The following is a 20,204-nucleotide window of genomic DNA, read 5'->3' on the forward strand; positions in this document are numbered from 1 at the left end:
TTTCTGTTAATGCCAACACTATCTATGTAGTTCTCAAGACTGGAAACCTACCCATTATACCAGTCTGTCACTGTCATTTCTAAATATTCTCTCTTGGCTCTTTATTGTCACTGTCAATACCATATCTCCCTGTCTGTATCACGTATCTCTGTAGAGAAAATTATTCCATTGCTAAGTGTTGGATGTGAAATTTGTTTCTGGTTTTGTCACTCTACTGCTAAAAAGGCAAGGGCTTATTACCTCCAAATAAAAATCTATTCAGAAAATCTGTGCAGAATCTTCAGTAATATTTTCATAACCCTTCTTTTAGCTATCTATTCTCATTCCCCTTGATGTACTCCTGACAAAATTAGCTACTTTTCTACCACATCTTAAAGCCCTATGACTTTGTTCACATTCTCATTTCTTTTTTTTTTAAATTTTAATCAATTCTTTTATTATTTACAACAGTCTTTTGATAATTTCTGCCAAATTTGTTCTGATATATTCTTTTTTTTAACATCTTTATTGGAGTATAATTGCTTTACAATGGTGTGTTAGTTTCTGCTTTATAACAAAGTGAATCAGTTATACATATAAATATGTCCCCATATCTCTTCCCTCTTGCGTCTCTCTCCCTCCCACCCTCCTTATCCCACCCCTCTAGGTGGTCACAAAAAAATATGGAACGCTTCACGAATTTGCGTGTTGTCATCCTTGCGCAGGGGCCATGCTAATCCTCTCTGTATCATTCCAATTTTAGTATATGTGCTGCCAAAGCGAGCACCATTCTCATTTCTTACTTTAAGTTCTCTCTCCCTGCCAGTGCATTCATATCCGTCAGTTCTTAGCAGGAATGCCACCTCGTGCATGACATCCTTCCCTAACTAGCCTGAAATGATTTCTCTAATCCTCAGGATCTTATGGTCATATCTATACGTCTCTGTGACATCTGTTTCTTTTCATGTGTATCATAGTTATTTATGAGTAAGTTTTTATCATAACTTGAGCATCTTTCTTTCCTGTCTCTGTATCCCTTAGTGAGGCTTGGGGCCTCACGCATACAAATACACAGGAAAGACATGTTAATGACTAAGTGAAGACATCATATGGTCGGTTTGGCTGTGTTATCATCAGCGTTCACTTTACAGAGTGTTCTACATCTGCTGTCTGCTGTCTGATAGAATGTATGCAATCCATGTACATTTACCTTATACTTTTAATGCTTTGGTGACCTCAGTCATCAATCATATGTGACAATGTATGTGCCTTGTGAGTAACAAGACTCCATTTTCTTTGTTCTTGGACAGGAGAATCAGATGAGAGGGAACAGTCAAAATTGGAAGTGAAAGTTTGGGACCCAAATAGCCCACTTACAGATCGACAGATTGACCAATTTTTAGTTGTAGCACGGTGAGTATGGCACTGTGGAGTCAAGAGATGTCTTTTCTTTTAGAAAAGAATTTATAGAAATTTTATGAATTTTCCTTTTTTTGTATTCTATTTTTCATTGGTTGTATTTTTCTTTTTCTAACTGTGTAAGAAAGTCGAATATATATCACACCTCTTCCTAAATAATATGGTTTATTATCATTAGTTTCTGTTTTAAAAATGAAAATAGATTTATTAATTTTTACTGATTAAGAAAATAAATGCTCCTTGTAAAAATGTAAGCACTACAGAAAAGTATAAAGTAGAAACTCAACACCCGAAATCCCATATCTTTAATTAAAGCAGTGATCTCCTTTAAGCTAGTCAGGGATTATTCAGGTGTCAGTAATAATGTGCTCCTCTAATTGCATCCACGTGTGAGTAATGTCTGTTGGCTAGGTGTAAGTCTGTCCTTTGAGAGTTCTAAGCCTGGCTCCCTAGCTGCCTTGCCCACCCCCCTCACCCCCCCAACCCCTTTTCTTGAGAAAATGAGTGGACAGAAGTTTATTTTTATTTTTTGAATTATAAAAGTAAATGATGTTCATGGGGTAATTGCTGCAAAGCAGAAAGTAAGTGAGATTATCATAGCATTGTAATAGCAGAAAAATTGGAAAAAACCTAAAAGTACATCAGCAAGCAGTTGATGAGTGAATTGAGGTATATTTAGTAATGGAGTATTACTTTACAATGAAAATGAATGAATTAGGGCTATATGTAGCAAAGAGATAAACCTCAAAAACAGTGTTGAGTAAGAATACATACAGTATGGTCACTGATAAAAAAATTTTACAATGTGCAAACAATTGTCTTATTTCATTAATGGGCATATGTATGCATATGCATATTATACATATATGTATGAGTTCTGGGAATGTGTATTGATAAAATTTATTTCCTTAAAAAAATGAACCAAGAGACTTCCTGGGTCCAGTGGTAAAGAATGCGCCTTCCCATGCAAGGGACGTGGGTTTGATCCTGCTCGGGGAACTGAGATCCCACATGCCACGGGGCAGCTAAGCCCGAACGCCCCACAACTAATGAGCCCACGTGCCTCAACTAGAGAGCCTGCGTGCCGCAAACTACAGAGCCTGTGTGCTCTGGAGCCATGTGCCACAGCTAGAGAGAAGTCCATGCACCGCAACAAATAGCCTGTGAGCCACAACAAAAGATCCCTTGTGCCGCAACTAAGATCTGATGCAGCCAAAAAAAAAAAGAAAAAAACAAATGTGGCAAAATGTGATTCAATATTTTTATAGATTATACTCCATTTAAAGTTATTACAAAATAATGGCTATATTGCCCTGTGCTGTACAATATATACTTGTTGCTTCAAACATGGCAAAATATTAGAATGAGGTAGATTTGGACATGATTACAAGCATCTTCATTATATTCTCTAATTTTTTGTCGAATGTTTTTTATAATACAAAGGACAAAAGGGTCTTAGCCCATCCTTAGCACTGTTCATAGTGCCAGTCACCATGGAAGTCATACATCGTATCGGTGGGTAGGCATTTAGACTACAGAGCCCACACGCCTAGCCACTAACTGATTAGATGAAGAGACTTGATATATATACATTGTTGGGGAGGAGCCAGTCAGTGGAATAGAGGAGACTGAAGATTTGGGAGTGGAAATGAATCATTGGTAGAACTGCTGCCCTAGAGACTGCAGACAGGTTATCTGGATTTTGTATTATTTAGTAGATTTTGCAGTTTCAGATTTGATTTTCATTGTTTTTTTTCCTTTTCCTGATTACGACGGGCCATGTCTTCTTTTTTCTTGAAGCCATCATGAGAGGCACCAAGGAGAAGCACCTAGTATCTTTTGTAAAGATATTTTTGTTTTTTTTAAAAAAATTTTTGTTTTTTTAAAAAAAATCTAAATACAAATTAAACCCAGTTAAGCACCACTGCACATCCCACCAGAATGGTTAAAATTTAAAAGACTGGGCTTCCCTGGTGGCACAGTGGTTACGAATCCACCTGCCAGTGCAGGGGACACAGGTTCGAGTCCTGGTCCGGGAAGATCCCACATGCCTCTGAGCAACTAAGCCCCATGTGCCACAGCTACTGAGCCCGCATGCCACAACTACTGAAGCCCACGTGCCTAGATCCCATGCTCTGCAACAAGAGAAGCGACCGCGGTGAGAAGCCCACGTGCAGCAACGAAGACCCAACGCAGCCAAAAATAAAATAAATAATAAAAATAAATACATTAAAAAAAAATTTAAAAGGCTGACAGTGCCAAGCACTGGTGAAGATGTGGGACAACCAGCACTCTCATATTCTGCTGGTTGTAGTGCAAGTTGGTACAGCTGCTTTAGAAAACTGTTTGCTGTCATCTAACACACATACCCCTTAAGTTTCACTCCTAAATATATACGCAACAGAAATGCATACACCTGTGTGCCAAAAAGATACATATACAGATGGCAGTAATGGCACTATCCATAGTTGCCCCAGCTTGGAAACACATGTCCATCACCAATAGGGTGGGGGTGGGGCATCGTGCAAAGTAATGCTCACAGCAAGGAGATGAACACAGCTCATTCACAGCAGGCAGCACGGGTGAATCCATAGACATAGTTTTGAATAAAAGAAACTGGATATGAAAAATGTGCATAGCATGCGATTCTGTTTAAGTTTTCAATTGAGCAGAACTAATCTTTGATGTTAGAATCTGGGATGCTGGTTTCCTTCCACTAGGAAGTAGTGATTGGGAAGGAACCCGAGGAGTCTTCTGGGTGCTGTCATGATCTGTGTCTTGACCTGGATGCTGGTGGCATGGATGCATTGACTTTGTGGTAACTGAATAGCTGTACAATGTGTGCTTTTTGCATGTGTTTTTATATTTTAATTAAAACCTTAAAAAAAAAATCTCTTCCTCAGCTAACATGTTTAAAACCCAGACAACAAGCGGGAAGCCTTACCTTCATTTCACGCTTTATTTCTTTTTTTTTCTTTTTAATTAATTAATTAATTTTATTTTATTTTTGGCTGCGTTGGGTCTTCGCTGCTGCACACGGACTTGCTCTAGTTGCGGCGAGTGGGGGCTACTGTTGCGGTGCGCGGGCTTCTCATCACGATGGCTCCTCTTGTTGCGGAGCACAGGCTCTAGGCACGCGGGCTTCAGTAGTTGTGGCACGTGGGCTCAGTAGCTGTGGCTCACGGGCTCTAGAGTGCAGGCTTGGTAGTTGTGGCTCATAGACTTAGTTGCTCCACGGCATGTGGGATCTTCCCAGACCAGGGCTCGGACCCGTGTCCCCTGCACTGGCAGGTGGATTCTTAACCACTGCACCACCAGCGGAGGCCACACTTTATTTCTTGAAGTTAGGGTTCTCTGTGTATGGGAAGGCCTTCTAAATCATTAAATGAAAATCAGTGTTGTGGTAATTGTTTTTTGGGTGTTTTTTTTTTTGGAAATCTGTTATATATTGAGTCCTTGAAAGAAGAGGTTGCTGCAGTTGATGATATCTCATTTCAAGGAAAAAATGTTATTGGGATTTCACCGTTTGGGCTAAAAAAGTGGTCAGAACTTGCTTTGCAATAATACTGAAATTCTGCATCAAATTTATTTCTCATTTTTTAAGCACATTTGGAAACCAACTTCTTTATTCCATGGCATTTCGTTATAGATCTTTCCCTTCTTTATGCCACACAAGCCTCTTTTTCTTAATTGTTTTAAAAAATATATTTATTTATTGATTTTGGCTGCAGTGGTGTTAGTTGTGGCATGTGGACTTCTTAGTTGCGGCATGTATGCAGGATCTAGTTCCCCGACCAGGGATCGAACCCAGGCCCCCTGCATTGGGAGCATGGAGTCTTACCCACTGGACTGCCAGGGAAGTCCCTCTTTTTCTTAATTTAATTGTAATGACACGTATGTGTAGTGAATTGGCTTGTCAATTCTTAAATCGTAAAGAAAATACTTTTTGTCTGATATTTGATTCTTAAACATCAAAGAACTTGCTTGACTTTTACAACTGTTCATTTGCTACCCAAATGTGTTTTTTGTAAAGATAAAAAAACAACAGTGCCTTAATCTTTCCTCTTTGTTTGTGTGATTTATCCAGTGCTGTCGGGACATTTGCTCGAGCGCTTGATTGCAGCAGTTCTGTAAGGCAGCCTAGTTTGCATATGAGTGCAGCTGCAGCTTCTCGAGACATCACCCTGGTAAGATGCTTTTTGAAATTTGGGGGTTATTATTTCTTCTGCTACTTGTTTAATTTAAAAGCCAATATAGCAATGTTGTAGACGTGAGAACTTCCTGGCTCTAAGCTCTGCTGACTGTTAGGTTGATTCGGCTTGGCTGGTTGATTAACTGCAGTGTCTCATTCCTAAGTCACCCCTTGTGTTTGTGAGCTGGGACAAGTAAAAATGACTATCACAGAGTAGGTACAAAATGATAAAAAAATATTTTGGGGAAAACAATTCAATATTCTGATTCATCTGTTTTCACTTTGGTGCTTTTTTGGTATATTCCATCTACACCAAACTACATAAATAGTTGTAGCTCACACATAGTGCTCTACAATTTTTTTAAGTGAAAGTAGCCATCTCTTGAAACCATTGCTATAGGAGTTATTCTGTTGTCATGCCATTAGTCAGTATCAAATATTTAAAGTTTTTTTTGGTCTGTTCATTAGAAAGAGGTTCTGTTTTCTTAAATTATTTCATTATATTATGGCTGCTATCTTTTAAGGCTATTTCCTTTCTTGGTGATCAAATGAGGCTTCCCACGTTCACCTTAATTATACCACTGATGCCTGCTGTGGCTGGGCATCGGGCTTGGCACTTGCTTCCTTCTCTGCACCCTCCAGCAAAGCAGACATGCATGTTTTTGCCTGTTGAAGTTCCTTAACTGTATTGATTGCCACTCCCTCTGAGATAGGCATGCTAGGATGCTCATTTTACAAATGAGGAAACTGATGTATGGCAAGGTTAAGTTGTTTGATAGTCATAAAACGTAATAAAAGTTAGCATTTTGTTTTCTGATGGAATGGAATACAATGATAGGTTTCATTACTTTCTCATTATATTCCAATTTGAAATGTTTTCCACAAAATATTTATCATGACAGTGTAAAAACTTGTACTAGAATGCACAACAAATTTGTTTCTTATAATTCTTTCTTGTATTTTTGTACAGTTATAGATGATGATGAAAGCATTAATAGTCTATAGCCTTTAAGGAACCCTTTTCTCTATCCTTTCTCAAAGACTAGAATGTTGTTTATAGAAACAAGTTGTGTTCTCTCCGTTGGTACATTAATATTTTATGAAAGTTTAGGGGTTTCAAAATAGGTTTGTATTTTGGTTGTTTAGCACTTTTAGAGTGTTTTTTTTTGAAGATGCAAGAGTACACGTGTCACTTTGTAACAACCTTAAATCCTGTCAACAGATACTTATGTGAACCAGAACTACATGGAATCTAATCACTACCTGTTTAAAAATTTTTTTCCCAATTCTAAAATTAGTGTATTCTTATTATGAAAAATTTAAAAAGTAAAATACAGCAGCAGCCAAAAAAAAAAAAGGTTTGTCCTCATTACCCAGAGTAGAATATTCTTACCATTTTATGTTTCCTTTCAGCCACTTTTTGTGCATTGCAAACAATATACTAGCAAATTACAGAATAGTACAGAAGATAATATAATGAAATAGTATGCAGTGCCACCTAAAGCAGATGTTAACATTTTAGTTCTTTGGATTAAACAGATTTTCAACCACTATATATCAGCGGCCATGGCTCACGGGCCCAGCTGCTCCGTGGCATGTGGGATATTCCTGGACCGGGGCACAAACCCATGTCCCCTGCATCGGCAGACGGACTCTCAACCACTGCGCCACCAGGGAAGCCCCCAACCACTATATTAATGATGAAATCCCTGATATTCTCTCCCTAATCCTATTCCCCATCCTCCATCTGTACCCCTGGCCCTGATCATCCCTGCCTCCTGACAAGAGGCAGCCACTATATCAAATCTGCTGTGTATCTAGCCTGTGTTTTTCTGGTTTTACTATGTATTGATATTTCCAAAAACAACATGAACATTGTTTTACATGTGGTTAAATCTACTTTGTAACATTTTGCTATTTGCTTATTAGTGAGACGTAGCCATGTTAATAAATATGTACCTCTTTCACTCATTTTTAACTCCTTGGTAGTATTTGTAGTATTCTTTCACAAAATACTACACCACATTATTCTCTTACCAATGAACATCTGGAGTGCTTTAAAAACATTTTCCTTTGCTATTACCCATAATGCTGGAGTGGAAATTCTAACACATGTCCTTTCTGAGCATGTGTGCGAGCTTTCTAGGCTGTAACTAGAATTGGAATAATTATTCGTAGTGATTCGTAGGGTGGTGCTCATTTTCAGTTTGACCACGTGTTGCCAAATTATTCTGTTATATACCATACTAGAAATTTATAATCCCACAAGCAGTTAATGACTTTTTCTTTCTGCATCTGTTTTCTTACATTGTCTTCAACACTTGGACACTTGGTATGTTCAGACTAAAATTTTTCACTAACCTGATGCTGCCTCATTTTAATTTGTATTTCCCTGATTACTTACTGAGGCTAAGCATATTTTCATATTGGCTCTTTAGATTTTTTCTTCTTTGTATTTTAGATTTATGTATCCTTTGTCCATTCTTCACTTACATTATTATTCTATTTTTGTCTAATAGTTTTAAAGTTTTATTCATATTTCAGACTGTAAATATATCTGGACTTTATTTTTAAGAATGGAGTGAGGTAGGGGTCTAATTTTGTTTTTCTCCATATGGAGAATTAATTACTCCAGCCCCTTTTATTGAATTTGTTGTTTCCTCATGCTTTTGTAATGCGCCTTCTATCTTATTTCATGGTCCTAGATATGCTTAGGATTCTTAATCTATTCTCTTCCGTTTCATTGATCTATTTGTTCCTGTGAAAGCACCACAGTATAATAAATTCCGATAGCTGGTAAGACAAGTTCCACATCACTTTATTTTTAATATATAGTTGAAGTTATTTAAAATAGAGTTTTATATTTTGTCTCCCCTCTACCCCATGTTTTTCCTAACAGTATAACATAAACACTCTTTCATATAAGAATCTGCAAAATTTTTTTCTAATGTTGCATGATCTTGCCTTGTATATACTGTTACTTATGTAGCCAGTGTCTTGTGACTTAACACTGTTCTTAAGAGATAATGCTTCCCAGATTATAAAGGGGAGTGCTATCTCTGTTGTAGTCCAGCAAATTCCCTCTACACTGAGGAGATAGAGTGCAAAGCCTGTTCCTGAGATGGGATAGAGCTCTTGTGACAATTGGGTCTGGGATTTGCCTGAAGATGGGTCTGACAGGTGAAGAGCAGGTGTGTTTGCTCTTCGTTCACAGCTGCAGCGACTCTCTGCTTCCCACTGCTGGGATGGCGGATGAATTTCTTTTGGAAGAGGGCAGAGTCTTCAAGAAGCAGTGTTTGTTTTTGTTAGTGAAGGCCATTATAAAAGAAACTTTTTTTTTTTTTTTTCCCGGTATGCGGGTCTCTCACTGTTGTGGCCTGCCCCGTTGCGGAGCACAGGCTCTGGACGCGCAGGCTCAGCGGCCATGGCTCACGGGCCCAGCCGCTCCGCGACATGTGGGATCTTCCCGGACTGGGGCACGAACCCGTGTCCCCTGCATCGACAGGCGGACTCTCAACCACTGCGCCACCAGGGAAGCCCTGAAAGAAACATTTTAAAGGGCATACAACCTTTATACCTTAATTGGTTTAAATATCATTTTGTGTGTGTTGTTTGTAATACTTGCCTATTATGCTCCTTCTAGTACTTTCACACCCTCCAGTGTTTCTGTCTCTTCTGTTTTAGTTCCTTTAATACTTAGCAATTTGGAGTCATTTTTAAATTACATTATCTTAAATTATTTACTATATTATAAATTTTTTAAAGCAAAAATATACTCAGGTTTAGGAAATTTTGTTTTGTCTTGTTTGTACACCTGGTTTCAGAGATAGGATTTGGATCTTAACTCCTGCTGAGGAGTTCTTGCCACTAGATTACCTCTTCTGTTTTATTCTTGTTAAAATGGCTTGGGTTTAAATATCATTGTTGTCTGTCTTGGATCAGGCAGCACTGAAGATTTGTTTTTTTAATTTATTTTTGTTTTTTTAATATTTATGTACTTTGGTTGTGCCGGGTCTTAGTTGAGGCATGCGGGATCTTTAATTGTGGCATGCAGACTTCTTAGTTGCAGCATGTCACATGAGAACTCTTAGTTGCGGCATGCGTGTGGGATCTAGTTCCCCAACCAGGGATTGAACCTGGTCCCCCTGCATTGGGAGCACAGAGTCTTACCCACCAGACCACTAGGGAAGTCCCTTATTCTTTTTTTTAATTTAATTTAATTTATTTTTTTATACAGCAGGTTCTTTTTAGTCAGCCATTTTATACACATCAGTGTATACATGTCAATCCCAATCGCCCAATTCATCACACTGCCACCCCCACCCACCCGCCGCTTTCCCCCCTTGGTGTCCACACGTTTGTTCTCTACATTTGTGTCTATTTCTGCCTTGCAAACCACTTCATCTGCACCATTTTTCTAGATTCCACATATTTGTGTTAATATACGGTATTTGTTTTTCTCTTTCTGACGTACTTCACTCTGTATGACAGTCTCTATATCCATCCACGTCTCTACAAATGACCCAGTTTCGTCCCTTTTTATGGCTGAGTTGGTTTATCGCATTGATTGATTTGTGTATATTGAAGAAATCCTTGCGTCCCTGTGATAAATCCCACTTGATCATGGTGTATGATCCTTTTAATGTGTTGTTGGATTCTGTTTGCTGATATTTTGTTGAGGATTTTTGCATCTATATTCATCAGTGATATTGGTCTGTAATTTTCTTTTTTTGTAGTATCTTTGTGTGGTTTTGGTATCAGGATGATGGTGGCCTCATAGAATGAGTTTGGGAGAGTTCCTTCCTCTGCAATTTTTTGGAAGTGTTTGAGAAGGATGGGTGTTAGCTCTTCTCTCAATGTTTGGTAGAATTCACCTGTGAAACCATCTGGTCCTGGACTTTTTTTGTTGGAAGATTTTTTTTTTTTTTTTTTTTTTATTTTATTTATTTATTTTTGGCCGTGTTGGGTCTTTGTGGCTGCGCACGGGCTTTCTCTAATTGCGGCGAGGGGGGGCTACTCTTCGTTGCGGTGCGCGGGCCTCTCATGGTGGTGGCCTCTCTTGTTGCAGAGCACAGGCTCCAGGCACGCGGGCTTCAGCAGTTGTGGCTCGTGGGCTCCAGAGCACAGGCCCAGCAGTTGTGGCGCACGGGCTTAGTTGCTCCGCAGCATGTGGGATCCTCCCGGACCAGGGCCCGAACCCACATCCCCTGCATTGCAGGCGGACTCTCAACCACTGCGCCACCAGGGAAGCCCTGTTGGAAGATTTTTAATCACAGTTTCAATTTCATTACTTGTGATTGGTCTGATCATATTTTGTATTTCTTCCTGGTTCAGTCTTGGAAGGTTATACCTTTATAGGAATTTGTCCATTTCTTCCAGGTTGTCCATTTTATTGGCATAGAGTTGCTTGCAGTAGTCTCTTAGGATGCTTTGTATTTCTGTGGTGTCTGTTGTAACTTCTCCTTTTTCATTCCTAATTTTATTGATTTGAGTCCTCTCCCTTTTTTTCTTGATGAGTCTGGCTAATGGTTTATCAATTTTGTTTATCTTCTCAAAGAACCAGCTTTTAATTTTATTGATCTTTGCTATTGTTTTCTTTGTTTCTATTTCATTTATTTCTGCTCTGATCTTTATGATTTCTTTCCTTCTAACTTCGGGTTTTGTTTGTTCTTTCTCTAGTTCCTTTAGGTGTAAGGTTAGATTGTTTATTTGAGATTTTTCTTGTTTCTTGAGGTAGGCTTGTATAGCTATAAACTTCCCTCTTAGAACTGCTTTTGCTGCATCCCATAGGTTTTGGATCATCATGGTTTCATTGTCATTTGTCTCCAGGTAGTTTTTGATTTCCTCAGTGATCTCTTGGTTATTTAATAACGTATTGTTTAGCCCTCACGTGTTTGTGTTTTTTACGGTTTTTTTCCCTGTAATTCATTTCTAATCTCATAGTGTTGTGGTCAGAAAAGATGCTTGATATGTTTTCAATTTTCTTAAATTTACTGTGGCTTGATTTGTGACCCAAGATGTGATCTATCCTGGAGGATGTTCCGTGTGCACTTGAGAAGAAAGTGTAATCTGCTGTTTTTGGATGGAATGTCCTATAAATATCAATTAAATCTATCTGGTCTGTTGTGTCATTTAAAGCTTGTGTTTCCTTATTAATTTTCTGTTTGGATGATGTGTCTATTAGTGTAAGTGAGGTGTTAAAGTCCCCAACTATTATTGTGTTACTGTCGATTTCCTCTTTTATAGCTGTTAGCAGTTGCCTTATTTATTGAGGTGCTCTTATGTTGGGTGCATGTATAGTTATAAATGTTATGTTTTCTTCTTGGATTGATCCATTGATCATTATGTAGTGTCCTTCCTTGTCTCTTGTAACATTCTTTATTTTAAAGTCTATTTTATCTGATATGAGTATTGCTACTCCTGCTTTCTTTTGATTTCCATTTGCATGGAATATCTTTTTTCATCCCCTCACTTTCAGTCTGTATGTGTCCCTAGGTCTGAAGTGGGTCTCTTGTAGGCAGCATATAGATGGGTCTTGTTTTTGTATCCATTTAGCAAGCCTGTGTCTTTTGGTCGGAGTATTTAATCCATTCATGTTTAAGGTAATTCTTGATATGTATGTTCCTATGACCATTTTCTTAATTGTTTTGGGTTTGTTTTTGTAGGTCCCTTTCTTCTCTGTGTTTCCCACGTAGAGAAGTTCCTTTTGCATTTGTTGTAGAGCTGGTTTGGTGGTGCTGAATTCTCTTAGCTTTTGCTTGTCTGTAAAGCTTTTGATTTCTTCATCGAATCTGAATGAGATCCTTGCCAGGTAGAGTAATCCTGGTTGTAGGTTCTTCCCTTTCATCACTTTAAGTATATCATGCCACTCCCTTCTGGCTTGTAGAGTTTCTGCTGAGAAATCAGTTGTTAACCTTATGGGAGTTCCCTTGTATGTTATTTGTCATTTTTCCCTTGCTGCTTTCAATAATTTTTCTTTGTCTTTAATTTTTTACAGTTTGATTACTATGTGTCTCAGCGTGTTTCTCCTTGGGTTTATCCTGTATGGGACTCTCTGCACTTCCTGGACTTGGGTGGCTATTTCCTTTCCCATGTTAGGGAAGTTTTCAACTATAATCTCTTTAAATATTTTCTCTGGTCCTCTCTCTCTCTTCTCCTTCTGGGACCCCTATAATGCGAATGTTGTTGCGTTTAATGTTGTCCCAGAGGTCTCTTAGGCTGTCTTCATTTCTTTTCATTCTTTTTTCTTTATTCTGTTCCACAGCAATGAATTCCACCATTCTGTCTTCCATGTCACTTACCCGCCTTCTGCCTCAGTTATTCTGCTATTGATTCTTTCTAGTGTAGTTTTCATTTCAGTTATTGTATTCATCTCTGTTTGTTTGTTCTTTAATTCTTCTTGGTCTTTGTTAAACATTTCTTGCATCTTCTCGATCTTTGCCTCCATTCTTTTTCCAAGGTCCTGGATCATCTTGACTATCATTATTCTGAATTCTTTTTCTGGAAGGTTGCGTATCTCCACTTCATTTAGTTGTTCTTCTGAGGTTTTATCTTGTTCCTTCATCTGGTACATAGCCCTCTGCCTTTTCATCTTGTCTATCTTTCTGTGAATGTGGTTTTTGTTCCAAAGGCTGCAGGATTGTAGTTCTTCTTGCTTCTGCTGTCTGTCCTCTGGTGGATGAGGCTATCTAAGAGGCTTGTGCAAGTTTCCTGATGGGAGGGACTGGTGGTGGGTAGAGCTGACTGTTGCTCTGGTGGGCAGAGCTCAGTAATACTTTAATCCACTTGTCTGCTGATGGGTGGGGCTGCGTTCCCTTCCTGTTGCTTGTTTGGCCTGAGGCAACCCAACACTGAGCCTACCTGGGCTCTTTTATGGGGCTAATGGTGGACTCTGGGAGGGCTCACACTAAGGAGTACTTCCCAGAACTGCTGCCAGTGTCCTTGTCCCCACGGTGAGCCACAGCCACCCCGTTCCTCTGCAGGTGACCCTCCAACACTAGCAGGTAAGTCTGGTTCAGTCTCCTATGGGGCCCCTGCTCCTTCACCTGGCTCCCGATGCCTGGCTCCCGATGCACACACTACTTTGTGTGTGCCTTCCAAGAGTGGAGTCTCTGTTCCCCCCAGTCCCGTCGAAGTCCTGCAGTTGAATCCCATTAGGCTTCAAAGTCTGATTCTCTAGGAATTCCTCCTCCCATTGCTGGACCCCTAGGTTGGGAAGCCTGACGTGGGGCTCAGAACCTTCACTCCAGTGGGTGGACTTATGTGGTATAAGTGTTCTCCATTCTGTGAGTCACCCACCCAGCAGTTATGGCATTTGATTTTACTGTGATTGCACCCCTCCTACAATCTTATTGTGGCTTCTCCTTTGTCTTTGGATGTGGGGTATCTTTTTTGGTGAGTTCCAGTGTCTTCCTGTCCATGATTATCCAGCAGCTAGTTGTGATTCTGGTGTTCTCGCAAGAGGGAGTTAGAGCTCGTCCTTCTGCTCTGCTGTCTTGGTTCCTAATTCCTTAGGAATTAGGTTCCTTATTCTTTCTTAAAAATTCATTTTATTTTATTTTATTTTGACCACGCCGCACGGCATGCAGGATCTTAGTTCCCAGACCAGGGATTGAACCCACACCCCCTGCAGTGGAAGTGTGGATTTTTAACCACTGGACTGCCGGGGAAGTCCACAAGATTTTTTCTTTTGTCTGCAAAATTCATGTGTCTTTTTAAAAATATTATTTATTTGTTTGCATCAGCTCTTAGTTGTGGCAGATGGGCTCCTCAGTTGTGGTATGTGAACTCTTAGTTGCAGCATGCATGTGGGATCTAGTTCCCTTACCAGGGATTGAATCCAGGCCCCCTGCATTGGGAGTGTGGAATCTTATCCACTGTGCCACCAGGGGAGTCACCATTTATGGGTCTTGGTTTCCTGCTCTAACTATTCTAGGTTCAACTTCACTTGGACTCTTTCTGTATGTTATTGTGTTGAGATTATATTATTTTCAGTTGCATAAAATTGACATCTTTTAGAAGTCAAAAGCAGGAAGAAGTCATTGTCTCTTGTTATTTCAGATGCCATGACCTACACCTTTAATCCTGTTTGCCTGGTGATATCATGCCTCTACTTTGATGTTAAAATATAAGATATTGAGGCATTTCTGTAAAAATGAATGGGAGTGGTTAAAAATTAGTAATATGTTGATGAGTTTTGCAGATTGTTTTCCAAGAAGAACATATGAAAGGCTGCTAAGTTGTTTTGTGCCATTAAATGAAAATGGATTCATTGTTTAGTTGAATTTGAAGAATTGGGCTCTTATTTTTCTCTCAGTGTTCACGTGCCTGCACAGGTCAGGTTAGTACCTTTCTCTATCAGGTGACCAGACCATGGATCTGGAGACCATGGAGAGGGCAGGGTTGTGGAACTGCTGGGTCCTGGGTAGCTTGTACAGGTGATTTTCCCTGTGTCTTGTCCTGTGAGGACTGCAGTCGACTTTCAGCATTCCTATCTGACATATCTGTTTATCCAAGACAATATATGCTACTTATCAAATCACCAGTAATACTTAGGGAGCAGGTAATTAAGCTGCCTGCAGGATTGTTGGATATAACTTCCTCATTTTCAGGTAGCTGGGCTGTGAATTTCAAACACGGCTAGTCTAAGACATATAATGAGATTTATAATTTTTAAAACATTAAAGCCACAGAGGCTTCATAGATTTCACCTTTGTTTCAGTAAAATGGGAAGTATACTTAGTGCAATTTGCAAAGAAAAAGAAATTAGTGTTCAGTAATCCTTACATTCACTCCCCTGTCCCCCTGCATTATGGATACAAAATTACTTAGAAGAGAGTAAACCCTGAAGTAGTTACTTAAGTAGTAGTTCTTGGACTTTCTAGCCTGTTACTTCCTGTTCATGGCTGGAAGGGCCAAGTGCCATGTGCACTGTTAGGGAGCTATTGCTGGAACAAAGCCTCTCTCTCAGAGAATAGGTAATTGCAGAGATACTGGATTTCTCTTTTGTCTGGACTCTGAGGATTAAAGCAGGTTGGAGGGTACGATTCTAGATAAAAGCTTTTTGAGTTTTTGGGGGCCTTAGAAATCTTCTGGGATAGACTATATTAGAGATGATTGTTAAGTAACTTATATAAGACTAGAAACTTAGGTTTCTTCATGCTAAATTCTGGTTCTAAGAAAGGTCAGGCTATGTTGATTTAGTAGGGAGGAAATTGCATGCTGGAACATCTCTAATTCTATATTATATCTGGTCTTTTAAAAATGCAATTCTGATTTTGCTGTCCCCTACCTTATATCCTCTTAGTGGCTTTCAGTTGCACTTAGGGCAAAAACCCAGATCCTTAAAACAGTCCCCAGGCCTTGGCAGTCACCATTCTACTTTACATCTCTCTGAATTTAACTACTCTAGGTACCTCATAGAAGTGGAACCATAAAATATTTGCCCCTTTGTGGCTTGCTTATTTCACTCAGCGCAACATCTTCAAAGGCTGTCCATGTTGTAGCATATGTCGGCATTTCCTTTCTTTTTAAGGCTGAATAATAATCCATTGTATGTGTATATTACATTTTGTTTATCCATTCATCTGTCAGTAGAAACTTAGGTTGCTTCTACCTTTTGGCTATTGTGAATAATGCTGCTATGGACCTTGGTGTACCAATGGATTTACTTTTATGATTCTGTTTTTCCCCTTAGAGCTATAGCTTTTGATCCATATAGCCTTATGCAAGTTACTTAACCTTCCTGTGTCTGAGTTTCCTCATCTGCAGCGGAAATAAAATCTATTTGCCCTGAGGTTATGGACTGACAAGAAGAGGGTATGCACACATACCCCTATAAGTTGCTGATATATGTATCCAAGCATATAGAACTTGATGGAACTGCATTGGCTCCCCAGAGCATGCCTTGGGCTTGGGCCCCTGCGTTCTCTGGAGCAGCATAGAGCTCCCTGTGCCATTGGCTGTCCAGGTTGGGTGGCAGACAACTGATTTATTGCTATGTCACCAGTCTTTTTGAGCTTCCATCAATATTCTAGAAGAAATTACGTTCAGCAGTTTATGCACCTTCATTGAAGGCAATGTTTACAAACACTGGGCTCTTCTGGCTCTTGAGGCCCTGTCCTCACTAGGAGAGAAAGTAGGTGGTGCCTCAGTGTCCTCCTCCAGCCTCTGGAAAAGTCTGTCTCTGACTTACCTTTTGATATCAACTTGAGGATTAAACAAGATAATACTTGTAGATCATTTGGAACAGTATCTGGCACAATGTAAGAGCTCAATAAATATTAGTTGTTATTCTTGAGCTGATAACAATGATGCATTCCCCTCCCCCCATCTTTGTTGAGTCTCATTTACTTTCTTCTGATTTTATAGCATTATCGATTGTCTGAAAGTGATTTTTTTATGCCATATTTATTATCATTGTAGTAGGTTATCAAGTTTGAATATGGTCATTAGGGTATAATTAACCATACAATTAATATAATTGTTACAAGGAAATCACTATACAGTTTAAAATCTTCTGCTTAAAACAAGCTATACTTTTTACAATAAAAATTTTCCCATCAAGAAGAACTTAGAAAAGATAATTAACTTATTTTTCTGATAAGAGAAAGTTGATTTAACCAACAATAGTTTTATTCTTCAGATACTCTTTGTAAAAATGCTGTTGACCATGCACTTCACAATCTCTTTGTGATTCCTGTTCAAATCACACACTTCATTTAGGGCTTTGAGGAATTTAGAACAGTTTGGAAATCATAGTCATTACATCGTTTATATAAATTGTACTTAGCAGAATATATGAATCTTTTGATTAACATTTTAGGCATCAACTTACATAAAAAAATCTAGTTTTCAAAATGAATGTAAAATTGATTAAATGAGAATTCACATAATTTTTAAAACTCAGTTTGCTGGGCTTCCCTGGTGGCGCAGTGGTTGAGAGTCCGCCTGCCGATGCAGAGAGCACGGGTTTGTGCCCTGATCCGGGAAGATCCCACATGCCGCGGAGCAGCTGGGTCCGTGAGCCATGGCCACTGAGCCTGCGCGTCCGGAGCCTGTGCTCCGCAACGGGAGAGGCCACAGCAGTGAGAGATCCGCGTACTGCAAAACAAACAAACAAAAAACACAGTTTGCTAAAACTTATGAGTACTATCCATGTTTCCAAGACTGTAAAATTAGAATTTGAACTAATGGACTACCACTGCAGTAAAAAATATGAAACATGAAATTTTCCTTCCTTCTAAATACATCATTAAGGCAATAATATTCTACATTAGGCACATTTCCTTTTTGTCTGATGATGTATTGCAGATAAGAATTTTAAAATGATATTAAATGGGCTTAGAGACACTGCAGACTGTCTTAGGGGGAATTGTTTGCTTGTGTTAAGCTCTGTTTATCCATCTCTTCCTTTTAAATTTAAGCTTAAATTTGTTTTTGTTTTATTTTGGGTGTATGTTGCCTTTTACTTTACTTTTCTCCCATGCATTTGACAACTAATATAAGAAACATTAGAAAGTCACCATAGAATTGAACTATGGAGAAATACAATGAAAATTGTTTTAACTTCTTTGTCTAGGGTGAAGAGATTTGGATTTTACAAGTGTGAGTTAATGAAGGCTTATTGTTATAATTTCTTAAAACTTGTTATTTTTGTATTTTGAGATAATACAAAAATAGTACTAAGACTTCCTGTATTCCTTTCACCTAGATTCCCCAAATGTTTACATCTACCACGTTTCCTTTATCATTCTTTCTCTGTATGCATATTATTATTATTTCTGAACAGTTTGAGAATAAGTTACAGAATGGATGTCCCTTTATTGCCAAGTATTATTTGAGGAGGTATTTCCTAAAAGAACAAGGATATTTTCTCACTGAACCACAATACAATTTGCAGATTCAGGAAATGAACATTGTTATAGTACTATAACGATTTAATATCACTAACAATTTATAGCACTGTAAATCTGGCTTTAGTCAGATTCGTAGTTGTCTCAGTAACATCCTTTAGAATAAGAGAAAAAAAATTTTTTTCTCATCCAGGATCTACTTGAGAATCACTTACTGTATTTACTTGTCATATCTCTCTAATTTCCTTCAATCCTGAACGGTTCTTCATTCTTTCTCTCTTTTGTGGCCATTCTTTCTCTCTTTTGTGGCATTTTGAAGAGCACAGGCCATTTATTTTGTACCATGTCCCTCCATTTGGGTTGTGGTTATAATTTGATTAATAATTAGAGTAAGTTTTTATTCTATTAAAGTCCCTTTTGGTCAGTTACATCAGGAGATTTTCCATTTTTCCTTAGGTTTTCCAATTTTTCATAGGTGTTGTTTTTTTTTTTTGGCCACATGGTGCAGCTTGTGGGATCTTAGTTCTCTGACCAGGGATTGAACCTGGGCTCCAGCAGTGAAAGCGCAGAGTCCTGACCACTGGACCACCAGGGAATTCCCCGATAGTATTTCTTAGTTAGGAAATTTTTTGATGCCTGTAGTTATAAATAGCTTTTTATTCCTGTTACTGTTTATGTGTCATTTCCCATTTTTTTCCTTGATAGTTTTGCCAGAAATTTCTCTTTTATTGTCTAAAAGAATGAAATTTTAGTTTAGTTGATCTTCTTTATTGTATGTCTGTTTTCTGTTTAATTTATTTTTGCTCTTTATTATTTTCTTCCTTCTACTTTTCGTTGGCTTTACCCTGATATTAACTATACCAGTTTTCCAAGACCAATTTTTAGCCCATTAATTTCATTTATCTACTTTTCTGTTATTAGTAATTAAGATTATAAATGTCCCTCTGTATCTCATATTTTTATATGTAGTATTTTCTTTATCACTTGGTTCTAAGTATTTCCTAATTTACTTTATAATTTTGCATTTGATTGAGAGTTAATTTCCAAGGAAATGTGGTTCTGTCTAAATAAATAAATCTATCTTAATTGCTTTGGGGGTTGTGATCAGAGAGCATGTATGATACCAATTATTTTAACATATCGTGATTTCCTTTAGGGCCTGGGATATAATCCTCCTGAGGACTGTGCTCCCTAGGTCTTGCCCACTTTCACCTCAGCCTAGTCACAGCTAACTTTCTGTTTGGTCTGTTCTCTCTTGTAGCAGTTTAGAAAATACCTCAAGGTTAAAGCTCGGGTCAGTGTGGAAGCTCATCTCTCATACTTCCTCTTCCTGAACTATCTTAGCCTCTCCTTCTTGCCTGCATTGCTTGTTCTCCAGTGTCTCCACATAGCTGTATTTCATATTTGCCTGGTTTGTGTCTGGAATCAGAGCTGGGGGGGAAGAACCCACAGTTATGCTCAGGGTAGGTTTGGAAGTGACATTAGGGCCATGGGGCTACTATGGCCTGCTGCCCCTGGAGCTTTCTCGTGATAATAATCAAAAGGTATGAGTACACATAAGAACATAGCTCTTGGGTGTCTTATAGATTGATTTTAGTGAATGACAACCAAGTCTTAAGAAATCTGATTATGAGTGAGGGATTTTGCTTTGAGTACTGTGCATTGAAGCAAAAATTGACTGGATGGCATACTTCTCATATATAAAAATTTTTGCCTTGATCGTGGTTTGAGATTTACTCATGAGAGTTTATATTTCTACT

At 38.7% G+C, this 20,204-nt stretch overlaps 1 protein-coding gene and 1 non-coding gene across 7 annotated transcripts in view; one reads left to right on the top strand and one right to left on the bottom strand.

Moving 5' to 3' along the window:
- Positions 1-20,204, top strand: part of MTA3 (metastasis associated 1 family member 3) — a 197,564-nt gene that overhangs the window by 121,130 nt on the left and 56,230 nt on the right. For all 6 annotated transcript variants that reach the window (XR_004352956.1, XM_032653367.1, XM_032653366.1 and 3 more), the window contains exons 7-8: positions 1,290-1,392; positions 5,486-5,585. Coding sequence is in view for 5 of the 6 variants with exons in the window: in XM_032653367.1 (XP_032509258.1) it covers positions 1,290-1,392; positions 5,486-5,585 (203 nt within the window). In the remaining variant the exon portion in view is untranslated. The remainder of the gene's footprint in view (positions 1-1,289; positions 1,393-5,485; positions 5,586-20,204) is intronic.
- LOC116764837 lies at positions 657-766 on the bottom strand. The gene has a single exon (XR_004353046.1). It is a non-coding gene; the product is annotated as a U6 spliceosomal RNA (small nuclear RNA).

Source organism: Phocoena sinus, chromosome 13, assembly GCF_008692025.1.
Source record: "Phocoena sinus isolate mPhoSin1 chromosome 13, mPhoSin1.pri, whole genome shotgun sequence".
Classification (NCBI taxonomy): Eukaryota; Metazoa; Chordata; class Mammalia; order Artiodactyla; family Phocoenidae; genus Phocoena; species Phocoena sinus.